Source organism: Crotalus tigris, unplaced genomic scaffold (genome assembly GCF_016545835.1).
Source record: "Crotalus tigris isolate CLP2741 ecotype Arizona unplaced genomic scaffold, ASM1654583v1 scf7180000024437.13266115, whole genome shotgun sequence".
Taxonomy (NCBI): Eukaryota; Metazoa; Chordata; class Lepidosauria; order Squamata; family Viperidae; genus Crotalus; species Crotalus tigris.
This window is the reverse complement of record NW_024100606.1, coordinates 4301235-4317530: the sequence shown is the minus strand read 5'-3', so window position 1 is coordinate 4317530 and position 16296 is coordinate 4301235. Positions and strand designations below refer to the sequence as shown.

Sequence of the window (16296 nt, the reverse complement as noted above, 5' to 3'; positions counted from 1 at the left end):
GAAGTCCACAAGTCATAAAAGGGCCAAGTTTGAAGACCCCTGCTTTAATCAATTATCATTAAGAAGGACCTCAGTTTCCTATCAAAACACAATCCCTTGCCCTGTTCCCAGCAAAAGAAAAGAAACTACAAGCTTCTCATCTGGCATAGCCTATGGCATAAGTTGGCCTTCTTATATTGCCATGGTAGGGAACAGAATAGTTGCCTGTCCTCATATACTCAAGATGGGCAGCTATATACATGTTTTAAATAAATAAGTAAATAGCTATCATATTAGGGATCCTGCCAAATGAGAAGCTTGCAGATAATTTCCCTGCAGAATTGGATTGGAGAATTATCAGATGCTTAAATAAGGCTCCAATCCACATTTTCAGGGAAGCTCAATGCTTGCAAATGGTAATTTGCATAAAACTTTCCAATTTTCCTCAGGAAACATTTTGGACCAAGCATGATAGTCATAATCAATCAAATTTCCAAGAGCTTATCAATTACTCTGTGAGCAGTTCTGTACCTACATCTATTCAAGTGGTATGTTGAGAAAATTTTAAGACATTTCCCAATTTTCTGAGAACTGAGACTCACTTTATTGCAACTTTTCACCTACTCTTGAGAAACTTAAAGGATAAAATTTTCAAAGAATCCCCCCCTCTTGTATTACTGTTTGAATTATCAATGTGGACATGTGTCTTCACTGGAAGAAGGCAAACTCAAGGAGACAATTGACAGTACTCATTGAAATTAGAAATTCTGCTGCGGTTGCACTGGGGAAAGAGAACACAGTCACTTCAAACATAACATTTTGAAAAGGCACAAAAAAGCAGCAATGTGTAGTTCTAGAAGCTATTCCACATAGAAGTGTGCTGGGGGAGGGTATGTGTGTGTCTGGAAGAATCCAAGCTATAGTTGTTTTTAGAAATGCTGAAGGTCAAAATAGATGTGACAGTTTGAGCACTGCTCTCTTGAGAGCTTCTCTCTCTGAAGTTAAATAATCTGAGTTTAATCCTAGTTTATTGTGTGTAGCTAAGTGGATATGTAACTCTTCTCTCTGTAGAATCTGCTTACTGAGAATTTTCCTGCAACCTACCATGATGATGGTGGGATAGCTTTTATTTAGGGAGAAAAACTTTTGATCCAAGAGATGAAATATCATTCAATCCTCTGCTACTATAGGAGATCCACTATGATCCAAAGGGGACTTCAAATTTTTGGTTTAAAATCTCTACTTCAAAAAGACTCAGCACCTTCTGAGATGGGCTGGTTTTATGTTGACTAGCTGGTCCATGAAATGGACCATCCATTTAATATGGCGGGCTTTCTACCACAAAGGTAAAAAGGGACAACAAAATTCTTATAATCCATCTGGTTTTCCTTGACCCTCAAATTCTTTAAAACAAAATACCTGCCAGCAAACACCTGCTGTGCTATTGTAGTATGGCCTCCTAGCCAATTTCCTTATTGTACTGAAACATTATTGAAGAAATTTTATCTCATCACACACAACACTTCCCACTCCTTTTTTAAAATTTACCCATTGCTATTAACTTTTCTTCTTATGCCACTCTCTGAATTCTTTCATGTTTGGTTCAGCATAGAATTAGTTCCCATATAAATCTAATTGTTCTGAAAGACTGAAAATAAATTTAGAAGCACTTGCTCAACTACAGAAATTTCCTAGTACGCTACAGGCGTAGAGAATAGGGATGTGAGAGGAGGAGGAGGAGGAGGAGGAGGAGTCTTTAAAAATCACAGTTTTATGAATGATTGGCTTCTGGTTGACTGGTGACTCCACTTCTAAGGATGGTGTATTATTATTCCAGTTTTGGAACTTAGAAGCTGGCCTAATTCCCCTCCATTTGTGCTGATGAAAAAAAAGTTTCAAATGAAAGAAATAAAATAAGGGTGAGATCAACCATAAATAAATCAAAAGTGTCCATTCTCACTTTTGACAGGACTCTGATACACTTACGAAACTTGTGATATGAGATCTGCCCTCACTCCCCGACCAAGAAGCCACTTGCTGCATTTTGTTATGAGCTGTCACTATTTCCAACATTGGTTTGCCACTGTGGCACTATTAGCCATTACATTCAAAACAGAAAATATAACCTTTGGAAGTAGGAGGAGAGGGCAAAGGTAATAAGTCTGGTCTATTTAGAGTGCTACTTTAGCATGCTATCATCTTGTCTCTGTTACTTTCCCTTAAATCTAGAATGGCGCAAGCTCTTGCATTTAGGCTAGAGCAGTCAGCATGATAGAAAGGCTTAACTCACAAACTTTTACAAACAAAAATATGGAAATAAAGGGCATGGATATAATTGATGAATACATGTCATTTCTTCATCCCAATAATTTTATAAGCCTTAACTATGAACACACAATTCCCTGATTTGGAACCAATTTTAGCAGAATCTAAATATCCCAAATATCCACTTTTGCTCAAACTACTTTCATGGAAAGGAACAGGCTTGTATGTCTTCCAAGTAGCATCTTCCAGAAGTTGAAGAGTGTTGTTATACCCCTGAGCTGCATGTAGTATTTTGGTGGTTCCAAGATGGTACAGTCCTTGGTGGGATTAGTAAAGTGAGGCACATATGTAGACCTGCACAGGTAGAAAAAATGCTGTTTTGGGGCTCTCTTTTTTCCAGACAATGTTAGAAGGAGAGGAAAAAGTGCATCTGGCAAGATATAAAAGAGTTGGAGGTCCTTCATGAAGATCTTTTCCCATACAATGAAGCAGAGCAATGTGGTACCCCTTCAAAGGAGGGCTTCATTCCTGCCCTTGTCTATCCAGGAAGCAATGGAAGACTTGGTAGATTAGGGTGTTGGTTATTTGCTGGCCAGGAAAAGAAAAAGGAAGAAGGTGCTGTTTACCTTCTTTTCCACCCTATGGTGAGAATACTGACCCAGAAGCACAAAGATCAAGTTATGATTTGGGGCTATGCCCCTCCAGACCTGTAACACAGAAGCAAGGGGGTTGTTTAAGGTCAGAGTACCAAGAGGAATACAAGATGGTGTGGGAGGGGAGATGGGGGAGGATGAGGTTGTTGTGATGATTCTCTAGTGTGGTTAAAAGAGCCAGATGAATACTTCATTTCTCATTATCTTGTGAGCTCACTAAATCCAGAAGAAGCAAAACCTGGAATTGGTGATGTAAATTGGTGTTTTTTTTAACATGATTGGCTAGTGAATTCTGGAAATTGGAGTCCATGCATCTTAAAAGTTTCCAGGGTAAAAAAGCACAGCCACAGATAATGAAAAAATGTGTTTTGGAACATTGTACCCATGGCAGTTGTATGGCATCATTAGATGCTTGGTTGTTATCCTCCTCAAGATTATGCCACTGCTTTATAACAACCCAACCCAATGAAAGTGGTCTTTTATTATGAATACCAAGGTGGTGAGTGATAGTTAACATACTGTTTTCCCAATGTAAGAGCAAAATAGACACTGCATGTTTTATATTTTGAAAGAACATGTTTTCTCTTCCTACCACTGATATTAGGTCAGACATATAGCAGCCATTTCATAACTTTAAGTTTCTAGAAACTGTAAAGTTTCAAAAATAAATAAACGTAATGGAAACCCCATGAACTGTAAGATTTTTTAAAAAAAATATGAAGGCCAGGTAGTAATCTGTTCTCACATCTTTTGAGTTGAATGTCCATTTCTAAACGAAAGCAAGGGTGCACACAGGCTGCATTTTGCTCTCGCCTGGATTTTAGGGGCTCTATCTCTACTGCACCATCAAATTTTAACAACATTTCCTTGCTGGAATTCAGCCTCACACAATTTGAAAGGGGGGGATTTTAATAAGTATAATTCCTTGTCAGATGGTATGCCTAACTGGTTTTATCCCTGATTTTTATTTTCTTTTTTCTGAGCCTTTCTGATTGTTACGTCAAAATCTTCACTGATTAAGTGCAGCCATGTCAGAAAAAACAAAGCAAATTTGCACCAGGTTATTTGCTCTGTTTATACAGATTAACAAAAGCTACTGTGTGTTGTAAATAATATAGAAATATTCAATTATTTTTAACTCAAATTTGCTTCAAAAATCCAAATATTTTTCAGGATATAAAGAACTCAGTTTATGGTTATCACACTTTTCATTATTATTATTTTATTCCACAGACATTACTAAGTTGATGTTCCACCACCCGGTTACCACTGGTGATAAATTTAGGAATGAATTGGCTCATTTTTTTAAAAAAAAAAACTTTCTGAAACTAACATTTAAATATACTTCATATAAAATTATCCAAGCCTTTGTTCCAGATTTTTATTTATTGATTCCATATCTCCCAATATAACTAACATAAATCTCTTTATAATTGAATCTTACTACTTTCTGGCAGAAGAATGAATTTTGAGTTACTGGTAATATCAATTATAGAATTAATATTTGAAATATACTTTGGGAGAAGTTGAAGGATCTTATACAGTGAAAACTTGTTAACTTATAAAAAATAAAGGAATAATTAATGTTTAATCTTTTCCAACACAAAAGTTAAAAAGGTTTATTTAAATATCTGAATGTCTTAGGTCCTGTATTTCATAGGACTGTGTCCTTTTAATACATATTGGGGGAAAATCAAATATGTGCCATATGACTATTTCTTCTTTAAAAATAAATCTATTTGTTTCCTAAAAAGAACCCTTGGAAGATCTACCTTTAATACATGAATACTTTTATTATGTTGGGAAGATTTAGTTCATACTGAAAGGCACTTATCTACTGTACAATACAATCCATGACTAACAATGGAAACAGAAGTTATATTATTCCAATATAGAAAAAGAAATGCTTTTTAGATGTTTTTTCCTCCAGAAAACTGACTTGGTAGTATGCCAGTAATACAAACCTTTTCATTATATAAGTCACTAATGTTTAAATCAGTTAAATGTAGTTGACAATCTCTTTTGCCATCCCCAATATTCTGGCTCTTTTAAGCTTTCAAAGAAGAATGACACCATGGAATGGGAACAATGCCAAGCAAGCAAACAACCAAATGACATTCAAGAAAGTAATGCACATTACACAGAGCAGCAGAAAAGCATGGGTGTGTGTCGTATAGCATATACTGGGGCAGACCATCTTCCCCAAGTTCTTCAGAAAGGAGAATCTTCATAAGGCAAGATACACGATCTCCATTTATTCATTAGCATGATAAGGATATAATCACCCTACATGTAGACACATCAAAACGATTCTAGTCAATCTTCTGATGAGTCAAGTGATATTTTTCTCTTCTTAAGTAGGCTTTTATATGCACTGTTTCAACATGAAGAATATGGATATTTTGGTCCCCACCTCATAAACTGGGTGAACTGCAGCCAGTGAATGTTCATAAACCAAAGCCCTACCCTATTAGTGTCATACAATTGTTAAATGGGCCTTTTCTATTCTACAGAACTTAGACTAAAACTATGCAAAAGTATCATTATTGTTATTATTTTCATAATCATAGAATTAATTATGCTGTTTAATTCTTTTTTTGCTGGCCACTTTTCCTTTTAAAATTGCAAATGAACAGCATGTGCTTCATTAGCGGTGGGGAATCCCTAATTTCTAAATGCCACCATATAAACATGTATTTTGGAACTTTAAAGAACACAGGAAATGTAACCAAACATTTGTGAGTCTATGTATGCACTCCAAGAAGTTTTAGCATTTACACCAGGCTTTGTGCATCTATTTCAACTTAGAAGCAGATTCAATCAAGTGTATCTTCTTTTAGATTCCTTTCAGATTCCTGGGAGTCTTAATTATACCTCAGAACTGCAGCAACTCTTAGGGTTCCCCAACATGGTGAACTCCAGGTATCTTTGAACTATAGATTCCAAAGCTGGCTGGGAATTCTAAGAGTTAAAATGAATACACTCCTTAAGTTTTAGAAAGCTGTTTTATAATATAGCTTGATTCTTATTATTCAGCATTGTGCCTACCTTCTTCTGTAACAGAATGTGTGTAGGCCCAATTAAAATATACCCTCTCCTTGGCAATGTAAGTGTATATTATATTGTATACATGTGTAGGTGGAGAGGTCCTTGCAGAGATGTGTTGAGGTCTTTTGCATTTCAAAATCAACACAGTTCACTGCAAACTGTTTCCATCTGCAAAAAACGTCCCACTGTGAAAATGATATAGTAAAATCCTGTGTTGACTTTACCATAACATGAAATAAAGGATTGTTACTTGGGCCTTAAACTGGAGAAAAATTAATTCCCAGCCCTATCATCCACTGAGCAGAACCAGAGGTTCATTAGATGCCTGGATAGAACACCTGCTGCCATTTACTTATTCACTAGATATCTCCTCACGATAGCAACTGAAGAAATGGAGAATGAGGTGGATACTGATGGATGTGTGGAGAGAACTGATGGCACAGAGGAAATTCTCTCCGTTGAGACAGGCCTCCACGAGAGTTCTGGGCCTTCTGCACCAATGATCATTGCAAGCAGCAAGAGTGGGGAGAAGGCGGTGAGGAGGATGGGATGAAGGCGGTAGGTGATGGAGAGATGTGCTCAGGGAAGCTGTTACATGCTCTGCTGAGCTGGGTCGTACCTTCCTCTGCGAATGTTCCTTTGCAAGCCGAAGAGAGAAAAGGAAAGAGAGAGGAGGAGCAGGGGTTAGCAGATAACTTCAGCTGTACATCTTGGCCTGACTGCCTTCAGTCTTCGTGCCACATGCTATGGTTGGTAATGCAAACTAGCTTAACATGCAATTTCTTCTTACCATCCGGGACAACTTTTGTGCAGAGATCCAATTACCATCATCGTTGAAGAACTCCATTAGATCATGTAGCTCCTGTCAGAACTTAAAGGGAGGCTGGAAATATCACAAAGAAGAGCACCTTCATTTCACTCTCCCTTGCAGCACATTCTCCGAGGCAAGTGGGCCTCACGTTCCTAGTCTGTGTTAGCCTGCATTTCTTCTGGAAATACTACATGTCAGTGTTGTTTGCTTGTTTTAAAGAAAGTTTACTGCACACCAAGAATACCACATGTAGAACTAGAGGGAATGTAGAAGCTGCCAGGGAAAGGGGATTTTCTGCAGGGCAGAGGGCCTCCATTTTCCTTATCCTTCCATTAAGTTCCCTCTGCTACTTTTTTCATTCCTTGTATCACCTTTCTCAACAGATGATAAAAATAAACCAATGACGAAAGAACTCAAATTTTGCAACCAAAACAACATTCCAAATGCCTGGCACTCATGTGATTGGGGAAGCAAGAAAAGTTATTTGTGATTCCAGAACTGTTACAGACCTAAGAAACTAAAGTGATTATTCTGTCTTTGACAAAAATTGAAGGTGTTTTCCTCATCTTCATTCCTCAAATGTCTCCTTCCTTCCAGCCTCCCAAACTGTGATACTGATGAATTTATATTCCACCCCCCCCCCAGTGCAACAGACCAACCCATACAACATGTCATACCAGCAATAAACCCTGCAAGGAAGCAAGAGATCTTGGGTGGGGGGTCCAAGTGGGATATAGTTAACGTTATAGGATTACCTCAAACTTTTGTTATGAGCAGAGTACCCAAAGCAGCTTCTCCCACTTCTTATGCATTAAATATATTGGATGACACTCCTATCATCTTCCACCAATAAGCTGAGAATTGTGGAAGTATAGTTTAAGACTGAGTTTTACAAGGCTGTTTTGGGGGATGGAACAGATATTTAAGGACTATTGTTCCCCACTCCACCTCCATGCCAATGTCCCCATCACCATCAGTATCTGATTCATGCAATCCCAGGTCAGGCGCTCCTTCATTCATGCAAGTGTCAATCCATGCAAAACATAATAGGAAGCCTGATGTGGATCAGAGAGGAAAAATAGCCACCCCCAGTCAGTCTGCAGCTCTCCCCATTTCTCTCCTATTTCTGCTTTTCTTTCCCAAGGTGAACTGCTTCTCCTGCCAAATAGTTCTTCTTCTCACTAAGCCAAGAGTATTAACCAAACTTCATGAACTAAAAACTAAATAGCACTTTTACCAAGGCCAAAAAAAAACAAAAACCCCTCAAGATCCTTGGACCCATTTCTTTCACAGTGATTCTGCAACCAAATCACACAGATGAAACTGAAGGCAGTCCATTTATTAAACTGACAGTTTGAAAGAGGACATGTGTGGCCCAATTCAAAGCAATGTCAATTATAAATACGACAAGAATAGAAAAGGTTCTGGCTGAACTTTAATAAACCAGCAATATTAATATTTAGGAAACTGGTGTGTGGGTGTGGGGAGGGGGAAGTAACGAGAACACTTTGTAGTCCCCTTCCAGCTATACTTCTCAATCATATGTTCAAGCTGAGAAGGAGAAATCCTGTGTTGGACCAGAAAACTAGGAAAATCATCTTAAGAGGAGAAAAAATTATATGACAAAATTGCAACAATACTAGCCAATCCTTGCAAGTAGATTGCTATGAAATATTTCCAGTTGAATTTCTTGTTGCTCTCTCTAATCCCACTAGAAATATCCTAAAACTTACCATATTTTCTTTTTATTAGTGGAAAAACACTACAATGCAGTTTTAATATATCACACTTCTGAACTTTTTGTTCCAATATAACTTCTCATGATAAGGACTGGAATTTACCACCTTTAAGCAAATACCATGTTTGTATTTTCCTCACCTCTATCCTCAGATATGTTAAATACGGACACTCACCACAAGAGGGTGGCTTTGGTCTGTGTATCAAGCACCATGCATGCCTAGAAATACAACTAAATATCAATTTGGGTCTCCAAAATACTACATACCTTCTGTCTCTCTTCACTTTTTTCAGATATATATCTCAGCTTATCACATTATCCTAAAGCAGCCAATCCTTATTTTCTGAAGTGGATTCAGACTATTGATCAACACCTTATTTGCATATACTTTCCTTTGCCATCCTTCTCTATCCACTGATGGTTCCTTCCGGTGATTCTCAATACTAATTTCAAATTAAAATGCAGTAAAGACTCAATCCATCAGCCAAGCCTGCTCCCTGTTTTCAGTCCAGGCATGTAGTCAGACATAGATAGCTCAAGAATATCCATGCTTTTACTGTACTATCATGAGAAAGTTTTGCATCATGGAAACAAGCTTGCCAATACCATTTTTGTTGCATGATACCTTTAGTACAGGTAGTCCCTGATTTACAACTATAATTGAGCCTGGAATTTCAGCCAGAAGTCATTGCATTATCTGATCAGATCTGGTTGTTGTTGTTGTTTTACTCTTTTTGCATTGGTCATTAAGTGAATACTGTGATCATTAAGCAAATGTGGCTGTCACTAATCAAATCCATTTTCCCCAATGGGTGTTTTTTTGCTGGAAACTAGAAGTAAATGCCAGAAATCAGAAAAAAAAGGTCACAAATCATGGTCATGTGACTGGGGGATGGTGCAAACAGTCACAAAGGTGAACTGGTTGTCATGCACTCAAAACTGCAATCACATGACTGTGGGGATGAGTGTAGCTTTGTAAATTTTAAAATGAGTTATAAGTAGCTCCTGGAAAGCTCATTGAAACTTCAAATAGTCATTAAGTGAATAATTATAAGTCAAGGACTATCTGTGGAATACTCGTATGACTCCACTCTGAAGAGGATCCTCCCCTTCAGCCCAAAACTATATCTGGGCTCAATTCCCCTTTTCACAAATAAGTGCCAAAATGCAAAAGGCACCTGGAATACATGCAACAGAGAGAAAGTCCTCAAGACAAATTAGCCCAAGGGCACAGCGATTTGAGAAGCACAACATGTGCATATTGATGCTGCTTACTTAAATCCCCATCCGGTGCCACCAAGAACAATAGCAGCCACCAAGATGGCTCCAGCAATGGAGCCAATAATGATGTTGGTACCACTGGGACCTGTGGAGAAAGAGGGGACAAAAAATAAACTGTGTTACATTGGTTTGTATTCTTGATATGCAGCATAATGGGCAGAACCTAGTTGTACAACAGGACTATCCTAATTTAATAATTACAGTGAAAACATATAAAACTTCTGGAAATCAAAAAAAGGGATTGTTTTTAAATAGGAAAATAGGAACAGGGGAATATTAGAACAGTTCCCAAGAAGTGAAGAAGAAGGCAGAAAAGAAGGCTATTTGAATATTGCCACATCAAACTCATCTTGCAATAAATATTGCAAGTTTCTCCAGTCCTGGAAGATTCTTGAATTCTTCACTCCTTTTCTCAGAAAAATCAGGAAATACCAGGACAGATAAAGGAGTTGATCCAAAATGGAAAATGGCTGAAGGGCTTTTGGATAGACATAAGGTTTCTGCAAGAAACCTTTTTGATTACTTATTTAATTGGTTGAGTGTTCTGGCTGTCTGCAAAGTAGTTCCTTCCCACAAACTTACCCTTGTATTTTTCTGTTTCCCCAGTAGGCTTAGGCTCTGGGATAGGATCATAGACACTGCAGTCTTTTCCTGTCCAATCTGAATAGCAGATGCACTGGCCCTCATTGCTGCAGACCTGTAATTAAGCAAGAGGCTTTTTGTGGGGCTCCTCAAACCCATTCCTGTGATCTTTTTCCAGAAACTTTTATGTGTTCACTTTCTGCAATAAGTACTATTACACAATGAGATGACAAAAATGAAGCTTTCAAGAGAAAAATAGAAACTCCCACAATGCACCAAAAATAATTCAATATTATTTAATAATGCTGAAGAATGACTGTTTTGCAATGGAATAATCATTTTGTTTTATGTTGGCATCCCATATTACTGTAGATGAATGTTAACTGCATGTAATCATTAAATCATAATTGGCTTTTTCTATGACCCCTGATTACTTGCCAACTTTGGCAATATGGGTGGCTAACAAATAAATAAATAAACTTCAGGAATATTTAAGAAAGACATGCTCCTATTTTGAGTATTCCTATTTTTTCTTTAATATTTAATCCACAAGGAAATAAAGCCAAGAAACAAGTGCACAAGTGCACAAAGTTGGCATTTATATAGATCATACTTGGCAAATTAGTTGCTAAATGATAAATTTCTTTCTCTTTTTTGCATTATTATTAAATGGAAGCAGAAAACACAACTTTATTTATAATTTTTACCCCATGGTCGAAGCAGATCTGGCCACCCCAGCTGCCTGGGCAGATACTGAAGTTAAAGGCAGAGACAGGAAGGCATTTGTGATCAAGACACAACATGTTGGGTCCACAAGGTGTCCCATCTTCTACGTAGCTCAGATCTGTGCCATCCACTAGTTGCACATGGCCACCCCTGGAGGGGGGAGGAAGAAAAGCTCCATTGAGTGAAGAAATATTTCAATGTCCTTTAAAATCTTTTTGTTCATGCCTACATTGGTGAAACATTTGAGGAAGAAAAGATAACAGGCACTTTTTTAAAATAGCCCCCTTCATTCTATTGCCTTATATTTACATCCCTGATACTTTCAGGATTGTGATTGGCAGAAGGACATTCCCCAAAATTATTTGGAAACTTATTCTATGGTGAGAGGGGATCAATCTGCAGCCCAGAACATTCCTATTGTCATCTCTCCAATTCTCCAGCAAGTTGGCATGAATGAAGAAGCTGGGTCTTAAAGTGCAAGACCCTCCACTTACCGGCAATCAATATATTTCTTCTGGTGATAGAATGTCATTGTTGTGATCTCGCCTAGTAATTCACCAATACGTGGAGATCCTGTCGCATTGGCACAGAGAAGATATCCACACAATACATCCCTAATTGGAATGGGAGGAGAGAACCATAACATATTTTTAAAAAGACTGGCTTCTGCCTCAGCTTATAGTTTGTGGCTTTCTAGTAACTTCCCCATGTGGTGTGATTCAATATACTATGGGAAAGGATATTATGGAAAAGGGAGAAATCTCAGATTACTCACTGCTTGACACAGGGCATCCAGCGGCTCCCCTCATGCCCACAGTTCCCACGCTCAGTGCCTTCAACATTGAGCTTCTCATAGCAAAACCTTTCAGCTGAAGCTTGATTTACAGGAAGGAAAGTGAGAAAGAGAATAAGAGCAAGCCAAAGAGCATAATAGCCATGGATTTCACATATTGAATACAGAAGAATATTCTATATTTGATAATGAAAGAATAAATTCTATCACTAGATCAGCAATTATGCTGGTGCATGGAGAAGCTTAGGAAGGAACTTAGTTAATTAAATAATTTCTTTATTATACATCTGGATGTTTTCTACTTGCCTAGCTTTTTGATGTATAACATTGGTCAATTCCAAAAGTGTTTAAGATTTTTAAAACACTATTTTCAAGTAAAAGATTTCTATCCTTAAAAAGGGAAATGTGCAAACAATGCCAGAAAAAAAACCAGAATATTCATGCTATGCCTTGTGCAAACCTGGTCTATGGGGCTTTGTGTTAACATTTAAGGGTTTAAACTTTCAGAATTGAAAAGTCAGATTCGTTAGTTGGAATTATTTATAAGGTTCATTTTGCTATCTAAGATGAAAACATTTTGTTTTTTATTGCATTTCAAACTTCCCAAATCTTTTCAGTTTGAAGAACTGAATAAAAATTGCTTCGGTAAATAATGGATAAATGGTGCCAAATCAAGTTCCTATCTTTTTCTGCTAATTGGTGCTATGAAGACATCATCTTAGCTATAGCTATAGCCAGGAGAAAAGGCTGGATTATCTAGAATCATGAGGCAATCTGGGTGGATAAAAAGGCAGATTATCCAGTAATCCCTAAGGATTGGTGCTGATGTGGATGGAATGTATTTTGTCTCCTGTCCCCCCCCCCCTTTTCTTCCTATTCTTCTGTTCTGCTGTTTTTGTGTTCATGGTATGTACCCTCTTCTGTTTAAATCCATCTTCAACATTTCCAGATTCTCTAATTGCTATATTTTATTCAATCTATCATAATCTGAGACCCTCCAAATATTGTAAATCAAAACTAGTTCCTGTCCTCTCCTGACAAATGGTAGGAATTGGTATCCAATTCATCTGGAAGTTATTGGGTTCTGGAAGAAGCCTTATCAAGGCAAAGTAGACGTCACTGAAATAATCACATATTCTTCCCCTGCATATTTCAGTCCTTTCTTTGTATATGCATAGGTGTTTTAAATTAGATTATTGCTGGAATACGTAGAAATTCTAGTTTTCTATAAAGCACAACATACGTACACGATGTTAAATATGGTAAATACACAAATAGATTCATTTGTCTTCTTGGCTATGTTTGGCTATGTTTCTGTTTGTAGTTAAAATGGTTGGCAGAAGTTGAAATAAGCAAAGGTAATGGTGAATATCTCTGGTGCACGCAAAGAACAAGGCTAGGATCTTCCAAGATTACAGTTCAGTTGGGAATTTCTGTGTTAATTCAGAATAAAGCAACAATGCATAGCAGTGCCAATTTCAATTAGTAGCCAAACTGAGGGACCCAAATTGTTAACTTCAAATTAAGTCCATTAAAATTATATCTATAGCTGTGGTATGGTTATGGACTTTTTCTTTAATTACTTCCATAAGATTCATTAAGCAGCAAGGAAAATTTAGGACCTTTTCCTCTTGTATGTAACTGCAATATAAATAAGCTCTGACAACTCTTTTTATTGCTTTGTAGTCGTGCTATGGTCTTCATTTGATCCCCAGCCCCTATTCTAGGCAACATTCAATTTTCTTTAACACTTCTGGTATTTAAGCTGTACTTTCCATCATATCCTAATACTTTTTTTGCCATATATACAAACGACACACTTCACAATTAGGTGTGGAATCAGTGAAGCTCCTTTTGGTCACTTCAGAACTATGCATATACAACATATGCGCATGCACACAAACACACAAAATCCCTATTCCATTGACACTGTCCTCCTTATTCTGGTCTGAGCAGTCAGTATCTTTTCCTGTTATCACTAGATACAAAAGAACAAAATGGATTTTAATACACTCAATTAAATTATGTGGAATTCCACTGTAAGGGAAATTAATGGGAAAAGAAGCACCAAATGAACATATGTTCCTAAAAAGGATGTATTCAACACATAACTGCAAACAATTCTAGTAGTCTGGTACCCAAGAAAGTATGTTAGGAAAGCTAAAACTCAGAATATGCTGAGGTGAATGAAGAAGTCTGAGAATAAAAAAAAAGTTTCTTTAGCTATGATATTTTATATTTCGGTCCTGGGAGCACGCTCATCACCACCTTCAATGTTTAAAGCTTTGGAAGTGAAGGAGGGAGAGCAGTTGGCTGAAGATGCTGTATCAATGAAAGCTGGAAAATTACAGGCTGAGTGGTTACAGCAGTCTGTTGAGATGAAAGAACAGAGAATGACCCGAGCAGCTTATAGAAGAAAAGAAAAGGAGCAACAGAAGAAGGAAATTAAAGAAGTTACACAAGAATCTGCTTCTGAGCCTGTGGGAGGAGCAAGACCTAAGAGATCTTCATTGGTTCAATCTTCGATGGTAGATCTTCAAGCAGTCTTCTCCAGGCTAATGGATAGAGGAGATGGTAAAGCTCCTGACCTGGAATGTTAATGGCCTTAATTCTCCACAGAAAAGGAAGAAAATATTTCATTATTTGAAGCAATATAATAATGACATTGTTTGTTTGCAGGAAACCCATATTATTTTAAAGGATCAAAAATATTTGATTAATGCTCGATTGGGTTCTCATTTTGTATCTTCTGCTCCTGGGAAAAAAGGAGGTGTTGTCATTTATGTTAAGAAAAAATTGTCAGCTGTATTAATAGATCCTGATCCTCAAGGGAGATATGTTATGATTGAAGTGGGAATGTATGGCAAGAAATTGCTTATAGTGGGTTTGTATGCTCCTAATCAACAACAAGAACAGTTCCATAGATTTTTACATCAAAAATTGATTTCATTGGATTATAGATCTGTTATTTTGATGGGGGATTGGAATGGAGTTTTGGATACACATAGAGATAAGAAAGGATTTTCTACTTCTTTCAAGCAAGCTAAACTACCTAAGGCCTTTTTTGATTTGAAAGATGATTTGGAACTGAGAGATATTTGGAGGGAACATAATATGGAAGAGAGAGACTTCACTTTTTTTTCTGACAGACATCAATCGTTTTCAAGAATTGATTTTTTTTCTGATTACAACGGATTTATATTTTAGGGTTAAAAATGTAAAGATTTTTCCAAGGTCATTGACAGATCATAGTCCTGTATGGATGGAATTGGTTGCTGAGAAAGAGGAGAGAAGATCTTGGAGGTTGAATGAAAATTTATTTAGACAAGAGGCGAATGTTCAGAAACTTAGAGAGTATTTAAAGGAATATTTTATTTTAAATATGCATAAGGGAACCTCAATGGCAATGGTTTGGGATGCTAGTAAGGCTTATATGCGTGGGGTTCTGATTCAAATGAATAAGGCTTCATAGACAAAAACAGATGCAAAACGTAAGGAATTGGAAGATGAGATTAAAATAAAAGAAAAAGTATTAATTTTGAATCCTTTGGATAAGAATGTAAAGGCTTCTATAAATTTGCTTAAAACACAGTTTAATATGTTAATGGCTGATCAGGCTGCAACTAATTTACTTTATATGAAACATAATACATTTTGTAATGCAAATAAGCCAGGTAGGTGGTTGGCTTATCAATTAAGGAAGAAACAGAGGTCGAGAATTATAGATAAAATAAATTATAATGGTAAAGTGGTTTTTCAGAAGGAATTGATTAAAAAATCTTTTTTAGATTTTTATACAAAATTATATATGGGTAAGAAGGTACAGAGTTTAGATATAGATAAATATTTACAAGATGCTCATTTTCCCAAGTTATCAGATGATCAAAGAAATGAGATCAATGGATTGATTACTTCACAGGAAATTATTATGGCAATTAAACAATTAAAAGCTGGTAAAGCACCTGGCACTGATGGATTGACATCAATTTATTACAAGACTTTAAGTGATGAGATGATAGAGCCCTTAAAGGAACTTTTTAATAATATATTATTGGGCTTAGAGACTCCCCCATCTTGGTGAAGGGCTTTTATATCTCTGATTCCAAAAGAGGATCAAGATTTTACTTTACCTAAAAATTACAGACCTATATCTCTTTTGAATGTAGATTATAAAATTTTTTCAAAAATTCTAGCCAATAGACTTATGATAGTATTGAATCAAGTGATACATACTGATCAAACAGGTTTTATATCTGGGAGATATATGAAAATAATGTTAGACAAATTATTAATTTAATAGAATATTTGGATAAAAATAATCAGATTTCTGCAGGACTGATTTTTTTAGATGCTGAGAAAGCCTTTGATCAGTTAAATTGGCAATTTATGTTAAGGTTGGTTGAAGAGATGAATTTTGGAG

The 16296-nt window shown here is 36.7% G+C and overlaps 1 protein-coding gene across 10 annotated transcripts in view; it reads right to left on the bottom strand.

The window, feature by feature from the left end:
• Window positions 1-16296, bottom strand: part of ADAM11 (ADAM metallopeptidase domain 11) — a 108515-nt gene that overhangs the window by 2932 nt on the left and 89287 nt on the right. For 5 of the 10 annotated variants that reach the window (XM_039331564.1, XM_039331565.1, XM_039331566.1 and 2 more), the window contains 6 exons: window positions 11859-11958; window positions 11578-11697; window positions 11065-11233; window positions 10358-10472; window positions 9770-9860; window positions 4671-6582 (listed from right to left, as the gene is read on the bottom strand). In XM_039331564.1, coding sequence (XP_039187498.1) covers window positions 6537-6582; window positions 9770-9860; window positions 10358-10472; window positions 11065-11233; window positions 11578-11697; window positions 11859-11958 — 641 coding nt within the window. In that variant the 3' untranslated portion in view covers window positions 4671-6536. Of the gene's footprint in view, window positions 1-6; window positions 2952-4670; window positions 9861-10357; window positions 10473-11064; window positions 11234-11577; window positions 11698-11858; window positions 11959-16296 lie in introns of those variants that run through there. The other 5 variants (XM_039331568.1, XM_039331569.1, XM_039331567.1 and 2 more) reach the window with 4 other exon arrangements.